The sequence below is a fragment of the Xyrauchen texanus genome, chromosome 23 (assembly GCF_025860055.1).
Source record: "Xyrauchen texanus isolate HMW12.3.18 chromosome 23, RBS_HiC_50CHRs, whole genome shotgun sequence".
Lineage (NCBI taxonomy): Eukaryota > Metazoa > Chordata > Actinopteri > Cypriniformes > Catostomidae > Xyrauchen > Xyrauchen texanus.
In genome coordinates this window covers 1127811-1144560 of record NC_068298.1, presented here as the reverse complement: position 1 = coordinate 1144560, position 16750 = coordinate 1127811, and the positions used below count along the sequence as shown (strand labels likewise).

General features: G+C 44.8%; 1 protein-coding gene across 1 annotated transcript in view; it reads right to left on the bottom strand.

Annotated features, from left to right (window-relative positions):
* LOC127663202 (protocadherin Fat 4-like) overlaps positions 1–16750 on the bottom strand; it is a 49706-nt gene that overhangs the window by 25372 nt on the left and 7584 nt on the right. Inside the window, exons 3-6 of the mRNA XM_052154707.1 lie at positions 16377–16638; positions 15945–16295; positions 13122–14044; positions 12824–12998 (exon numbers count right to left, since the gene is read on the bottom strand). Of these exons, the coding sequence (XP_052010667.1) occupies positions 12824–12998; positions 13122–14044; positions 15945–16295; positions 16377–16638 (1711 nt within the window). The remainder of the gene's footprint in view (positions 1–12823; positions 12999–13121; positions 14045–15944; positions 16296–16376; positions 16639–16750) is intronic.

Sequence of the window (16750 nt, the reverse complement as noted above, 5' to 3'; positions counted from 1 at the left end):
TGTCTAGACGGTTGCTGTGTGGTTGTTAGGGTTACTGAGTGGTTGTTAGGGTATCTGGATGGTTGCTGGGTGGTTGTTAGTTTGTCTGGATTGTTGCTGGGTGGTTGCTAGGGTGTCTGGATGGTTTCTATATGGTTGTTAGGGTGTCTGGATGGTACTTGGGTGGTTGCTAGGGTGTCTAGATGGTTGCTGTGTGGCTTTTAGGGTTACTGGGTGGTTGTTAGGGTGTCTGGATGGTTGCTGGGTGGTTGCTAGGGTGTCTGGATGGTTTCTATATGGTTGTTAGGGTGTCTGGGTGGTTGCTAGGGTGTCTGGATGGTACATGGGTGGTTGGTAGGGTGTCTAGATGGTTGCTGTGTGGTTTTTAGGGTTACTGGGTGGTTGTTAGTGTGTCTGGATGGTTGCTGGGTGGTTGTTAGTTTGTCTGTATTGTTGCTGGGTGGTTGCTAGGGTGTCTGGATGGTTTCTATATGGTTGTTAGGGTGTCTGGGTGGTTGCTAGGGTGTCTGGATGGTACTTGGGTGGTTGCTAGGGTGTCTAGATGGTTGCTGTGTGGTTTTTAGGGTTATTGGGTGGTTGTTAGGATGTCTGGATGGTTGCTAGGTGGTTGTTAGTTTGTCTGAATGGTTGCTAGGGGTGTCTGGATGGTTGCTGTTTGGTTGTTAGGGTGTCTGGATGGTTGCTGGGTGGTTGTTAGTTTGTCTGGATTGTTGCTGGGTGGTTGCTAGGGTGTCTGGATGGTTTCTATATGGCTGTTAGGGTGTCTGGGTTGTTGCTAGGGTGTCTGGATGGTTTCTATATGGTTGTTAGGGTGTCTGGATGGTTGCTGGGTGGTTGCTAGGGTGTCTGGATGGTACTTGGGTGGTTGCTAGGGTGTCTAGATGGTTGCTGGGTGGTTTTTAGGGTTACTGGGTGGTTGTTAGGGTGTCTGGATGGTTGCTAGGTGGTTGTTAGTTTGTCTGGATGGTTGCTAGGGGTGTCTGGATGGATGCTGGGTACTTGTCTATTGGTTCATGTGAAAAAGAGTCTCTGTGATAGTAAAGTAACAGCACACCTCTACACAACTAGACACATGATTTGAGGGATCATTCATGTCAGGAGCACAAACGCTGCGGGATGAGTTCCACACAGAGCATTTAAAACTTTCTATTAGAGGTTTGTTCAAATCCGGCCCTGAGCAGATGAATAGGAGGGTAAATTCATGGGGCATCAATTTACTGCCCTGAACTCCAAACTATACACTCAACCGCTCTTCAAACACCGAGAGAAAGAGAGCGAGTTCTTCAGACAAGAGTCAATAAAACTCCAGTGAACACTGGCAAATGAGATGTTTGTGTGTGTGAGGATCTGTTGCCCTGTTACTGCAGCGCTCCAGTGTGTTATAATGAGTGTGTGTGTGTGTGTGTGTGTGTGTTCAACCGCTCTGAATGAAGAAAGACTTTAGGAAAGTCTTATTTTAGTTTAGTTTCTCACACCTGTACTGCATTACAGAGTGACCATACAGTCAAATTGCTTTATTAAAATAGATCTATAAGTGAGTTCCACTATAAAGTGAACATCCCTATGAAGGGCAGATCACTATGAAGGGGGCATTCAACTTGTGTAATGTCTTTCCATGTGAACAAACACGTGTAGTTCTTCACCAGGAATTTCACTATTAAACGCTATTAAAAAAACTTACGTTGAAATAACGTGGACCGATGACTTCAACAGACGCAAATACCATCGATTGCCATCTCTGAGCTCAAGACAGGTCTGTCTTAAATATATTGTATCTGAAAACGATGTCATGTGACGCAGTCAGGTGATCCATTCAACCAAAACAATCAAGATGGCGGCCCGTGTTATAGCGACGCTGCTGTGTCTGATATTCACGTTGATAGGGTTGTTAAAAATGTCATTTTACTTTGTGCAACCTTCACGATGCGTTCCTTCAAAGGCAATGGGAAGTTTACTCGGAATTGCTGTCCGGCGACAGAACACGAGGACAATTGCGTTTCAGACCGTACATGCAACGGCAATTTTCCCGCATGCACAGTAAGGCGTTTTTTGGTCGTTCCCAATGTGCTCTAAGTCCTCACGGTGGCGTAGTGACTCGCCTCAAACCGGGTGGCGGAGGACGAATCTCAGTTGCCTCCGCGTCTGAGACCGTCAATCGGCGCATCTTATCACGTGACTTGTTGAGTGTGTTACCGTGGAGACGTAGTGCATGTGATGGCTTCACGCTAATCTCCGCGGCATCCACGCACAACTCACCACACGCCCCACCGAGAGCGAGAACCACATTATAGTGACCATGAGGAGGTTACCCCATGTGACTGGGCCAATTTGGTTGCTAAGGAGACCTGACTGGAGTCACTCAGCACACCCTGGATTCAAACTCATGACTCCAGGTGTGATAGTCAGTGTCAATACTCGCTCAGATACCCAGACCCCCAACTTAAGCGTTTTTATACATTTCAGTGTGGACGAGCAACTTTTGGAAAGTGCTTAAAGACGGCAGTGTGGACGAAGAGCGTTTCGTAAACGGCACTTTCAAACATATCCGTCTTTATGTAGACGTAGCCTCAGTTTTCAAAATAATTGCATGGGCACAGTACCGAGGACCATTTGCAAACAGCAAAGAGCATCATCTGTACACTTCACTTGACCAATCGTAAGGAAGTGCCCTTCATATACGGACTCTGTTGCTCACTTTCGTTTGGAACGACTCAACAAGAAGTGTTCCCTTCATGCCAAAAAAGCCATTTAGCCATTTTGAATATAATGAGTACCGAGCCACTCCTCCAACCTCCAATGGATGACAGCCGCTCTTCCCCGGGCGGATCTGAGGCAGTCTTCTGGCCCCTCGTTCTTGGGAAACAGAAGGGGACTCCTCCGCCCCTGGCAGTGGTTCTCCCGCTCCAGGTGGTTGGCCGGGAGACCCTCCCCGCTCATGGTCAGCGGTCGTCACTACCCCACTGCATTTAGCGGCTGGTAGTTGTCTCCCCCACCCTTGGCAGCGGCCTTGACTGCTACAGGCGGTCGGCAATAGGAGCCCCTTCTCCCTTCGTGGTCGGCGGTCATTCGTCCGCTCTCAGGCAGCCGGGCTCCTCCGTCCCCCGGCAGGTGGCTACTCGCGGCTGCTCCATTGGGGTGGATGGTAGTGGCGAGGATTACACTACGGCGCATCCCTCCTCCAGACGGGTTTCGGCACCAGTGTAAAGGGATCAATGGAAAGGAGGAGGCGAGAACCGGCTTGACAATATAAATAATAGTTTAATGAGGAACGTAAACAAAAAGACAAACACAGACACAGGTGTCGGAAAGCTGCCCGGAAACTCTCTGTCGCACTGCCGTCTCCAGTCGGCCTTTATCCCTCTTGAGGGCTAATTAGCCTGATTAGGGGCCGGGTGTGCGGAATCACGACCCGTCCTCCGCCCTGCCACAGACCGAAACGGATAATGGAAAGCTGGCATTTGAAAAGATTTCGAGGCTTCTCAGGTCCGTTCGGTAAAAGCACATGTATTTGAAATGACCCGAGACAGGAGGCGACTAATCAGTCACGACCCGCGTCCGAGGCACTCGTCAAAGTTTTGGACCCGAACCTGCACCGGTCTTGGTTTGCACCTCGGGTTTTTGGAACCAAAAGGACCCGTGAAGACATCCAATGCTATCCACGTTACTATATGCTAGCACGCTTATTCCAATGCGATTAGCTTGCGCGGTAGCTCTCCTGATTTGAGTGTCGGACTTTGGACTCGGAAGACCGTTCGACACCAAGCAGACACGTGAAATCATTTAGCTTTAGGTGTTGGTTTTGAAGTAAGTGTGTATGTTTTGTTCACCTCTCATTTGCGTTTAGGACACTATTGGTTAGGTTTAGGTTATAGTTTTAGGTTAGAGAGGTACGTTTTACACATTAAAACTTGTATCTAATATACATATATAAAGATCGTAAAAACCTCGTCTGATTACGACAACATTTCACTCGCTTTAGGCGCCCCCTGCTGGACATTTCAGTGAGAAACTGCAGCAAAATGCGTAAAGAAGCTCTTAATTTAAACCTCTAAACAGCTAAATATGATCTTGTGGAGATGTTCGATGCTTGTTTGTTGATTTAAAGTTCACATTGTGTGCTTGTGTTCTAGAGTATTTGTGGTTATGTGAAACCTCCCCACTGATTTGGTCCAAAACACACAATTAAAACTATAACAATTAAACTGAGCTCTGGTTGCAGGGCCTGAGGGAAGTTTCTCAAGTGCATGTGGACGTTCCAGATATAAAAACACAAAGCAAACAGGAGAGAGAGAGACTCGAGGCATGGAAGGTCTGCACGAGTTCATCTGAGGATATTTTATTTGGCTGTGTTCAGAGTGTGTGTGTGTGTGCTGCAAACGGCCGACCCTACATGAAAACTTCTGCTTAACGTCTCCGTTTGTGTCCTACAGATTAAAGTCATACGTGTTACTTTACATGAACACTTTAACTGTACCTAATTTTACGTTACAGGAGGGAAATGTGGGCGTATACAGGAAGACAGAGAAGCTCTCAACAGCACACAAATGAAAGCTGTCGAGCGACTGACGGGTTTGGGGTTCTGGAAGTGTTTAAAGGTGGATTCAGTGCAAGAAAGTTTCAAAATGAACCCGAATCATTAACATTCGTTATCTTCTAAGCGTGTGTGTGTGTGAGTGTGAGTATGTGTGTGTGTGTGTGTGTGTGTGTGTGTGTATGTGAGTGTGTGTGTGTGTGTATTTGAGTGTGTGTGAGTGTGTGTGTGTGTGTATTTGAGTGTGTGTGTGTGTGTGTGTGTGTGTGTGTGTGTGTATTTGAGTGTGTGTGTGTGAATGTATTTGAGTGTGTGTGTGTGTGTTTTGTCTGGCTAAACAACCCCCTACCTCCGTGTGGTGCCGGACAGGTAACGTTGTAGGCAGCGCCATGAGGGGAGGGCCAATAAAGACTGTTCCCTCCTCTTTTCTGTCATGGTGCTTTACAGTGGCCAAATGGGGGCTCTGGACGGGAAAATCTAAAATTAAGCTAGTGCCGGAGGCCCTGGGGGGACAGGCGTCTATGACGTCTCCTGGCCAAACTCCATCAGGCAGAGCCAGGAGACTGAATCCTCACCCTCGGGGCTCCTCCAGAAACAACAAAAAGCCACTACGGATGGCCACATGGAATGTTCAAACACTCACAGCGGAGGAGAGGCTGCCACTCCTCTGTCGGGAGCTGGACCAGTACCGCCTGGATCTCTGTGGTGTTCAGGAGGTCCGGTGGACCGGCTCTGGCTCTTGCCACTATGAGGGGTGGACTGTCCTCTACTCGGGGCAGGCGACTGCCAAACAACAGGGAGTGGCTCTTCTTCTGAAAAAGAGAATGAAGGCAGCGTGGGAGCGTGGCGGTGAGGTGTGGGAAGCTTTGAGCCCCAGGTTACTTTGGGTTCGCCTTCCCATCAACCAGAGGCGAGGAGTGGTGGTCGTGGTTATTTATGCCCCCACCGAAGACGAACATCCGTGGAGGGATGCGGGAAAGACCGATGAGTCAGATGCCTTCTATGACCTCCTGTCACAGGTGTTGGCTAAAGTGGCCCCTCGGGATAGAATCATCATGTTGGGTGATTTCAATGCCCGAGTTGGTCATGATGCTAGCACCTAAACAGGAGTGATTGGAAGACATGGGCCTGATCAGCTAAATAACAACGGCAGGAGGCTGCTAGATTTTTGTGCAGCCCATGGGCTTGTAATTACCAACACACTGTTCCAGCATCGGCGCATCCACACAACATCATGGATGCATGCCGTGTCCAAGCAAGAACATCTGGTGGACTACATAGTAGATGGAACAGCGGATGCGGGCCCATGTCCTTGACACCAGGACCTACCGTGGAGCTGATCTGCCCACTGACTATCGACTTGTCATCTGTAAGATGCGCCTGCCATTCTTCCACTCCGGTGGTGGGTGTAAACCCAGGACCCCTTTCAAACCCATAGTGGCCTGGTCTAGGCTAGCTGATGAAAGTTGCAAGCGAGAATTTCAGCATCGCTTTCAGCTGGGGTTGGCATCGTCCCCCACTCCTTTGGATGTCGAGGGGAAATGGGCGAGGTTTAGGGCTGTGGCTCATGTAACTGCAATGGCAGTTTCGGGCACACGGTCCAGACCTCCTCAGAAACCCTGGCTGACAGAGGAGGTGTTCAGGCTGGGTGAGAAAAGCGACAGGCCCACTCTCATCGTCTACAGCATCCCACGTCAGAGAATGAGGAGGCTTACCACAGCCTTCGCTCGGAGGTTCTGAGAGCCGTGAGGCGCTGCAAGGATTGTTGGTGGTCGCGGGTTGCTGAGGAGATGGAGTCTGCCTCGGTGGCCCACGATCACAAATCGCTCTTTAATTCTATCAAAAAAGTTACTTGCAGCGCCACACCTATTACGATCATTAGGGGAAAGAACGGTGATCCAATCTCTGACCCCCAGAAACAGGTTTACAGATTTGCTGAGCATTTCTGTGAGGTCCTGGGGGAGGGGAAGTCCCTGAGACTGGAAAACATCGTGGGACAAAGTGGGGATGACACTGCTGGGGCTGCGGTGCCACAAATATTGAAGGAAGAAGTCGCTACCTGTGGGTGGCTGGCTGAGGTGCCATCTTTGGAGGAAGTACTAAAGGCGATCCAGAGCCTGAGGCCAGGAAAGGCACCGGGCAGAGATGATCTCCCCAGTGAAATGCTGAAGGAGGGTGGTGTTTGTGCACAGACTGCCCTACATGACATCATAACAACAGTCTGGACCACTGGGCGGGTTCCGCAGGATTGGAAGGATGCCCTGGTGGTCCCTCTCTTTAAAAAGGGGGACCGCTCAGATTGCAATAACTATAGGGGCATCTCACTCCTCAGTGTGCCGGGAAAGGTCCTGGCAAGGATTATTCAACATCGCCTTGCCAGGCACGCTGAGGAGAGACTTGCGGAGCCCCAGTGTGGTTTCAGGAAGGGGCGGTCTTGCACAGATGCCATATTCTCTGTCCGTCTGCTACAGCAGAGGTGTAGGGAATTCCAGCAAGACCTACATCTCTGCTTTATTGACCTGGTCAAGGCCTATGATACCATCAGTAGGCCTGGGCTCTGGGTTGTTCTTCGTGCTTTCGGAGTCCCAGACCCACTGCTCGCGATCATTAAGGACCTTCATGATGGCGAGCGGGCCCAGGTAAAACTAAGTGATCGGGAGTCAGAGCCATTCCCTGTTCACCTTGGAGTGCGACAGGGATGTCCTCTGGCCCCCACATTATTTAATATCTATTTCGACCATGTGGTTCGTGAAGCCTTCGATGGCTGTACTGGAGGAATTTCCATCTGGTACAGATATAATGGGAGGTTGATCGATGCCCGGGTGCGGTCAAGGGATGGCTCCCTATTGGTCAACCACATTATGTATGCTGATGATCTGGTGATTGCTGCTCACTCAGAGGAGGAGTTGGAGGCGCTGCTGATGAACCTGGAGCTTGCCACTAAGAGATGGGGCCTTACCATCAGCCCAACCAAAACTAAGCACCTTCCTGGGTATTATGTACCACCGGACACTACACCCCCACAGCTCCCAATTGGTGATGGGGCAGTTGTGGAGAGAGTGGAGTGTTTTCCATACCCGGGAAGTGTGCTTATGACCAGCTCCGGTTTGACAGCAGAGGTCTCACTCCGAATCAGTCGAGCGGCATTATCTTTTCATCGGTTGTGTAACGCTGTGTGGAAGCTACCCGGTTTGTCGCTCCGCACAAAGCTTCAAGTATTCTCGGCCACGGTCATTCCCTCCCTTCTCTATGCTTGTGAAACATGGACCCCCCTAATGGAACATCATCGCCGGCTCGAAACATTTAGGCTGGCCTGCCTAAGATCCATCCTGGGTTTAACCAGGCTGGATTGTGTGAGGAGCTCACAAGTCTTTGAAAGATGTGGACAAAGTCCCATCGGTGAGCTCCTTCGGCAGGCAAGGTTGCGTTGGCTGGGTTATGTAGCCCGCATGCCCGGCCACCGCATGCCTAAACAGTTTTTGTTCGGCCGGATAGAGGGGCTAAGCGGGCAGCACGGGCTGGAGAAGAGATGGAGTGATGTGGTACAGGAGGATGTGGAGCTGAGTGGACTTGCCGATGACTGGTACCAGCAGTGTCAAGATCGGCCTCTTTGCAGGAGGCTTGTGAAGGATGCTGCTGGCCAGTTGGAGGCATTCGCCCTCCAACAACAACGGAGGGCAGAGGACCGACGCTCACAACAACGAGCAGAGCGCAGGGTGGCTAAAGCACAGCAAGTTGGCACAGTAGGGGGCACAGGTGGTGCATCAGCCAGTCATCTCAGTCATTCGACCCGTGTCACCGGTTGGATCTGTCCCGTGACCTCCTGCCAGCGGGCGCTTGACACTTCACGTGGCCTAAACGTGCACACAGCCTGGCACAAGCGTTGTGGTGACGTCACCGCCACTTAGTGGCGAATGGCGGTTGTTTGTTTGTTTTTTGTTGTTTGTGTGTGTGTGTGTATTTGAGTGTGTGTGTGTGTGTGTGTATGTGAGTGAGTGTGTGTGTGTGTGTGAGTGTGTGTGAGTGTGTGTGTGTGTGTGTGTGAGAGTGTGTGTGTGTGTGTATTTGAGTGAGTGTGTGTGTATTTGATTGTGTGTGTGAGTGTGTGTGAGAGTGTGTGAGAGTGTGTGTTTGTGTGCGTGAGCGTGTGCATGAGCGTGTGCGTGAGCGTGTGCGAGTGCGTGAATGATGACAGAATTGACAGTATTTTGGTCTGTTTGTGCTCTCCTGTTTCATCTCTACTGCTGTCGAGGAGAAACAATTGAGAACTCATTTGAGATTTCTCTCTCAGTCGCTATCCGCCAAGTCGTCCATGTTTTTCCTCAGACATTCTGCCAACATCTTTCCACCGCAGAGGATAAACCCTCTCTCTCTCTCTCTCTCTCTCACACACTCTCTCTCTCTCTCTCTCTCAATCTCACTCTCTCTCTCTCAATCTCTCACTCTCTCTCTCTCAGTCTCTCTCTATCTCTCTCTCTCTCAATCTCTCTCTATCTCACTCTCTCTCTCTCTCTCTCTCTCAATCTCTCTCTCTCACACTCACTCTCTCTCTCTCACTCACTCTCAATCTCTCTCACTCACTCTCAATCGCGCTCTCTCTCTCTCTCTCTCTCGTAAAGCACCTATTACTGCTCTCTCTGCCACACCACAGCAAAACACACATTTCCAAATAATGAGTTCAGGCTGCCAAAATCTCTCCCTCCCTCGGAGCACCAGCGCTGCCAGCTTTCCTTCAGAGAGAGAGATGGAAAGATATTGTGGAGAATTCCAGGGACTAAGAAAAAGAGAGAGGTTAAAGGTCAGGGCTTTAGAACCGGAAAAGAAAGAACTACAGCAAAGCATTCCAACAGTCCTCACTAAACGTACAGGACGGATATCATGGAGAACAGGAGTCGCTCTATATGCACACTGTATAGACCACAATCTGGTTAAACCCAACATGAGAATGAATGCTAACATTTGATGCATTCTAAAATAATATTTTCACAAGTCACAGTCACGCATTTGAATCCAGGGTGTGCTGAGTGACTCCAGCCAGGTCTCCTTAGCAACCAAATTGGGCCGGTTGCTAGGGAGGGTAGAGTCACATGGGGTAACCTCCTCATGGTCACTATAATGTGGTTCTCGCTCTCGGTGGGGCGTGTGGTGAGTGACTCCAGCCAGGTCTCCTTAGCAACCAAATTGGCCCGGTTGCTAGGAAGGGTAGAGTCACATGGGGTAACCTCCTTGTGGTTGCTATAATGTGGATCTCGCTCTCGGTGGGGCGTGTATATTTTTGTAAGTATCGTCTGTAGATGACGCATGCTAAATTTCGTGCTAATCATGGAAACGGCCTAGGACGAGTTCGGAAAAGTCGGTTTTTAAAAATAAAATCAAAGTGAAATCCGTGTGACCATCTGATTTGGGGGCACTGAAGGATTTGGAGAAGCTAATAATAATTATTCTAGCCACTACGATTCCGGAGTTATAAGCAAAAACACAAATTAGCTTATTATAGCGCCACCGTGTGGCCGATTATCACAAATTTGATATAAAGCTTCATGTAGAAACCCTTCTTGTGTATTACAAGTTTCGCGACAATCGGCCATTCACAATTTAGTTATTAGGTGCTGAAGTTTGATTGGCTGCTAGTGGCTATTTTGTTTTGACTTTTCGAATCGATGTTACGAATATTTTAGCACTTGAACCAAATCAATCAAACGACAGCGAAGTTATGACATTTCGTTTTGTAGTAGCGCCCCCTATGGGCAGAATTGTTCGAAACTTTGCGTGCATCCTCAACATGGCCTGTTGACTGTGTGCTGGGTTTCGTTACGTTTGCATGTTGCGTTGAGTAGATATTGATCAATGAATCAAAGTGTGTTCAAATGGCGTAATTGTTTGGCTAATATCTTCGGAACAATTTGATGTATCAATATTCCATCGATACATTTTTGTCAGGAGGACTGTAGATTGCATATACACATTTTCAGACTAACGGCCAAGGAAGAGTTAAAAAAGTCGAGATATACGAAATACGTAAAAGTGCTTATTATAGCGCCACCTAGTGTCAGGTGGGAATTTTACAGTTTTTGCTGCCCATTTACATTTAGGGAAGAGAATAATAATAATAACTAGATAGGTACATTTCCTGAAGAAAATGTGAGTGGTGCTTGCCATGGCAAAACTTGTCAAATAGCATGTTATAAGTTGTTGCTAAGCACTAAAATGATGGTCCTAGAATGTTGGTAGCATGTGTTTTTAATGAAGTTTAAGCATGTTTCAACACTTCGCTAGGCGATGCTAATATGTTTAGCATGAAGCTAACAGGTTTTTAGCATGTTTTAGCACCTCGCTATGTGATGCTAGCATGTGTTAGCATGGTGCTAACACGTTTTTAGCATGTTATAGGCAAAGCTAATGTGTGTTAGCATGATGCTAACAGGTTTTTAGCATGTTTTAGCACTTCGCTAGGTGCTGCTAGCATGTGTTAGCATGATGCTAGCATGTTTTAGCACTTTGCTAGAAGATGCTAACATGTGTTAGCATGATGCTAGCACATTTTTAACATGTTTTAACACATCGCTAGGCGATGCTAGCATGTGTTAGCATGATGCTAGCATGTTTTTAGCATGTTTTAGTACTTCGTATGTGAGATTACAATAGTGTTGTTTTGCAAGCTCCACTAATAATAAGAAAATCTTACAATAGGGTTCCAGCATGTGTATATACAGTATATAATGACTATTTTTTAATATTTGTATCAATTCAGTATTCAGAGACTTGACCCACCTTGATGAATGACATCATAACAGAGCTCATTTGCATATAGAAGTCTTAAAGGTACAGTGGAGCAGGAAACCTTGACACTACAAGAGGACTTCAAACAGTAATAAATGCTACAAATGAGTAAAAAAAAATTGCAACTTTACCACAAACCCTGAATGTTCATGATGCCACAATATCAGAAATACTGTCTTCCCTTCAGCTCCATGAGACAGACAGAAAGACAGTCATGTCATGAGGTCATCCTGCGATTGCTACAGTGCTGGGGAAACGTCTTGAGAGCAGCGTAAACACGAGTAAACATTCGCAACATTAATCATGTTTAATTTGTAATAAACATTTATACGACTGTGTCAAATGTGAGTGATTATTTCAGGACAAAGAACGAGTCGCCTGCCAACATTCAGAAAACCAGAACAAACTGTTTTGAGTTTAAACTTTCAAGACATCATTGTGGGAGGAGTCTGGGTATCTCAGCGAGTATTGACGCTGACTATCACACCTGGAGTCGTGAGTTTGAATCCAGGGCGTGCTGAGTGACGATTCCTGAGTCAGATCTCCTTAGCAACCAAATTGGGCCGGTTGCTAGGGAGGGTAGAGTCACATGGGGTAACCTCCTTGTGGTCGTGATTAGTGGTTCTCGCTCTCAATGGGGCATGTGGTGAGTTGTGTGTGGGTCGTGGAGAGTAGCATGAGCCCCCACATGCTGTGAGTCTCCTTAGCAACCAAATTGGCCCAGTTGCTAGGGAGGGTAGAGTCGCATAGGGTAACCTCCTCGTGGTTGCTATTAGTGGTTCTCGCTCTCAATGGGGCGTGTGGTGAGTTGTGAGTGGATCGTGGAGAGAGGCATGAGCCTCCACATGCTGTGAGTCTCCTTAGCAACCAAATTGTCCCGGTTGCTAGGGAGGGTAGAGTCACATGGGGTAACCTCCTCGTGGTGGTGATTAGTGGTTCTCTCAATGGGGCGTGTGGTGAGTTGTGTGTGGATCGTGGAGAGTAGCATGAGTCTCCACATGCTGTGAGTCTCCGCGGTGTCATGCACAACGAGTCACGTGATCAGATTGCACAATCCCATTTCAATGCCACATTAAAAACGAATACTAATTTGTATTAATAAAGTAAACAATTTGTCAAGTTCTCAAGTAATTTGGACTTTGGATTCAGAAGACCATCACTCAAACCAGCCAAACATGCAAACTGACATGTGACACAGAAGAGTCATAGAAGCGACAGGAAGTAAGTGTTTGCTGCCACTTTTGGCCACTATCGGTCAGGTTTAGGTGTTTAGGGTAGGGATGTTTTGTTCACCTCTTTTGATTGAATACAACACTATTTCACTCGCTTTTGGCGCCCCCTGCTGGACATTTCGGTGAGAAACTGCAGCCAAATGGGTAAAGAAGCTCTTTATTTTCTTTCACCAAAATGTTGCCATGGTTACGTAAGATGAAGTGACCATCAAGTGACCATTTCTGTCAGTTCAGTGACTCAAATACAATAACAGCATTGATTTAAAGCCGCTGTTCTTACCTGCATCATGCGCGGTGACGATGAGAGTGTATTTGTCCTGAGTTTCCCTGTCCAGTGTTCTGATGAGGTTGAGTTGACCGCTCGAGGAGAGACTGAACGCTCCCGCATCGTTCCCACCACTGAGAGTATAACTGACCTGACCGTTAGTGCCCAGGTCATCGTCACGGGCCACGACCTTTTAACACAACATTGCAAATATCTTCAGTACGAGTCAAGCGCAACAATAATGAAGAATGATTCGGCGTGTGAGAACCAAATTCACCACCTTCAATATGAAGAGCTTAATTCTGGGACTTGCCTGTAGGATGTTTTTGGGCAGGTTTCCCAGGTTCTCCTGTACGATGACGGTGTATGGCGACAACTCAAATGTTGGCGAACAGTCATTTACATCCGAAAGGACGATGTTAACGGTGGCGCGATCCGTCCGGGGGCTACTGCCCCGATCTGTTGCCTGAACAACCAGAGAATATGAAGACCGCGTCTCGCGATCGAGGAGTTTTGCCGCTGAGATAACTCCCGTTACGGAGTCAATCCGAAAATCGGAATTCACGTTTCCACTAGCAATGGAAAACCGAATCTGCCCATTGGTTCCCTCGTCTGCGTCGCTGGCAGAAACCTGGAGGACGTCGGTTCCGGTGAACGTGTTTTCCTCGATTTCGATGTCGTAGATGTTCTGCGAGAAGCTCGGCGTGTTGTCGTTCACGTCCAGAACGATCATGGTGACCTCCATGGTGGACGAAAGAGACGGTTCACCTTTATCGGTGGCCACGACTGCTAGCGTGTAATTCGCCATCTCCTCTCGGTCCAACTCCCCGACCAGCATGACTCCGCCGTCGATGTTCCCGATGCTGAACTTGTTTCCGAATGGCCCCTTCAGTGAATATTCCACGTAGCTGTTTGGCCCGCTGTCCGCGTCGGTGGCCTGCGCGGTAAACACAACGGTATCCACTGGGGTGTTCTCCTGAATGTACGCCATCTTCTGAGAGGTGAAAGTGGGCGGGCAGTCGTTGACGTCCAGGAGTATGATTGACACCTGGGTGGTACTGGTGAAGCGGGTCATGGGAGGCGGGGCTAAGTCGTTAACGGTGATAACCAGGTTGTAGAATGACTGAGTCTCTCGGTCTAAGACGTTCTTGGTCTGTAAGACGCCCGTGTTCGTTATGGTGAACTGCGACTGCGGGTCACCGGACACTATAGTGTACTGCAGCTGTGCATTCAGCCCTGAAAAACAACAACAACAACAAAATGTTAAAACATTACGAGATAAACTGCAGCAAAGAATTGCAGAGTAAAACAGCTGACTTCAGGTAAAAGTGTGGAAATGAACGGCATGACACTTTTAATTTACTTCTGAAGCAAACAATGGTGAGAAATGGTGATTATATTTCATTTAATATAGAAAAGTATTGATAAAAATAGCAACTATTTTTTTACCTAATATTTGTGTGAAAAATAATAAAAAAAAATAAAAATATTAATAAAATTCAAATATATTTTAATTAAATTTAATTCGCTAAATAAAAATAAAATATTCAATAATAAAAAAATGATGTAACCTAATTTAAATGTAAGCATTTTAACCGATATTTGTGTGAAAAATAATACAATTAAAAATTAAATAATGAATAAAATATAAATAAATGTAAATTTAATTTAATTTGATAAATACAAATTTAATATTAATTAACTAAAAATATAAAATTTAACTGAATTAAATGAAGTATTCTACCCGATATTTGTGTGAAAAATAATAAAATAAAAAAAATTAAATAATTAATAAAATAAAAATTAATGTCTTTTAATTTAATTTGATAAATACAAATGGAATATTAATTAACAAAAAAATATTAAATTTAACCGAAATAAAAGTATTTTACATGATATTTGTGTGAAAAATAATAAAATAATAAAATAGAAATAAATTTTAATTTAATTTGGTAAATACTAATTTAATATTAATTAACAAAAAAATATTAAATTTAACCGAATTAAAAGTATTTTACCCGATATTTGTGTGAAAAATAATAAAATAATAAAATAGAAATAAATTTAAATTTAATTTGATATTAACTAAAAAGTATAAAATTTAACCTAATTGAAATTAAGTATTTTACCCGATATTTGTGTGAAAAATAATAAAATAATAAACAAAATAATAAATAAATAAAAATAAATGTAAATTTAATTTGCTAAATACAAATGTAATATTCATTAACAAAAAAATAGTAAATTTAACCGAATTAAAAGTATTTTACACAATATTTGTGTGAAAAATAATAAAATAGAAATAAATTAAATTTAATTTAATTTGATATTAACTAAAAAATATACAATTTTACCTAATTGAAATTAAGTATTTTACATGATATTTGTGTGAAAAATAATAAAATGATAAAATAGAAATAAATTTAAATTTAATGTAATTTGATAAATACTAATTTAATATTAATTAACTAAAAAATATGAAATTTAACCAAATAAAAATTTAAAAGTATTTTACCCGATATTTGTGTGAAAAATAATAAGAATAAATAATAAAATAAAATAGATGCAAATTTAATTTAATTTCATAAATAAAAATCAGTTCATTATTAAAAATATTTACAAAATAAACAATTCAAAATAATTTAACCTTATTAGAATGGTTAAGGTTAGCGTTAGTGTTTTACCCAAAATATATGTGAAAATGTATCAAATAAAATACTAAAGTAATTATTAAACAATAATAAATGTAATGTAATTTATTTTGGTAAATAAAAATAAATTAAATATGAAAAATAATTCAAAGATAATTGAGCTAATATTTGTGTGGAAAAATATAAAATAATATAATAAAATATTAAATAAAATAAATACAAACGTTAATAAAATGTCATTTAATATATAATACAATTTTATTAGATTAAATACATAATTTAAATATTAATGTGAAATAAAAATTGTAATTTACAATAAAATGTAATTATATAACAATTGAAATAACGAGTTAATGCCAATGAAAGTATCATGTCAGCAACATATTTTCTAGGTTGGCATGGACTGTATGGAATCTGGTCCGGGAAATGAACGAATGTTGTTTTGTTAGCTGTCGAAAACATTTAAACGCAAGTTTGTATCCTACCGTCATCCGCGTCTGTCGCGCGGACGGTGAGGACGGCCGCTCCTGGACTCAAACTCTCGAGGATTGATGTGCTGTACATGGAGCTGTTGAAGACTGGCGGGTTGTCGTTGACGTCCAACAGGTTGAAGTAGACACGGACGGAACTGGAGAGTCCGCCTCCGTCCCGGGACTGGACCATCAGGATGAAGAACCGCCGAGACTCGTAGTCCAGAGAACGAGTGACGTTAAACACACCGGTGACCGGATTCAGGAGGAAGGTTGAGTCTTCGTCGTCTTCCTCTATCAAGTACGTGATCTCACCATTTGACCCCGAGTCAGAGTCACTGGCCAAGATCGCTGCCACGATAGAACCTGAATGCAAAATGACAACAGAGTCTTTACGTCAAAGTACCAAAGTACAGAGGAACGTTTAATTTCTAATCAGTGTTGTACCTGGAGTCATGTCCTCTGGAATATCAAACGAATATACAGAGCGGGAAAACTTGGGCGCGTGATCGTTCATGTCGCTGACGGTGATGTTGACTCGTACGTCTGATGACTGCTGACCGTCGTCGGCACGCACAAGTAACGAATACTTCGAGCGGCGCTCTCTGTCCAGGCGCTTGGTGGCGATCAGCTCGCCAGATTCGGGATCGATACGGAAACTGTCGTCTGCTCCGCTGATGATGGCGTACGTCACCAAAGCATTCGGACCCTAAACAGAAAAGTAAAAAATACACAACAAAAAAAGTTTTAAAAATAGGACATTATTAGAGGGATCCAACCCACAAAAGTGTCTGGCTAGCAAAAACCGTAAGTCCTAGAGA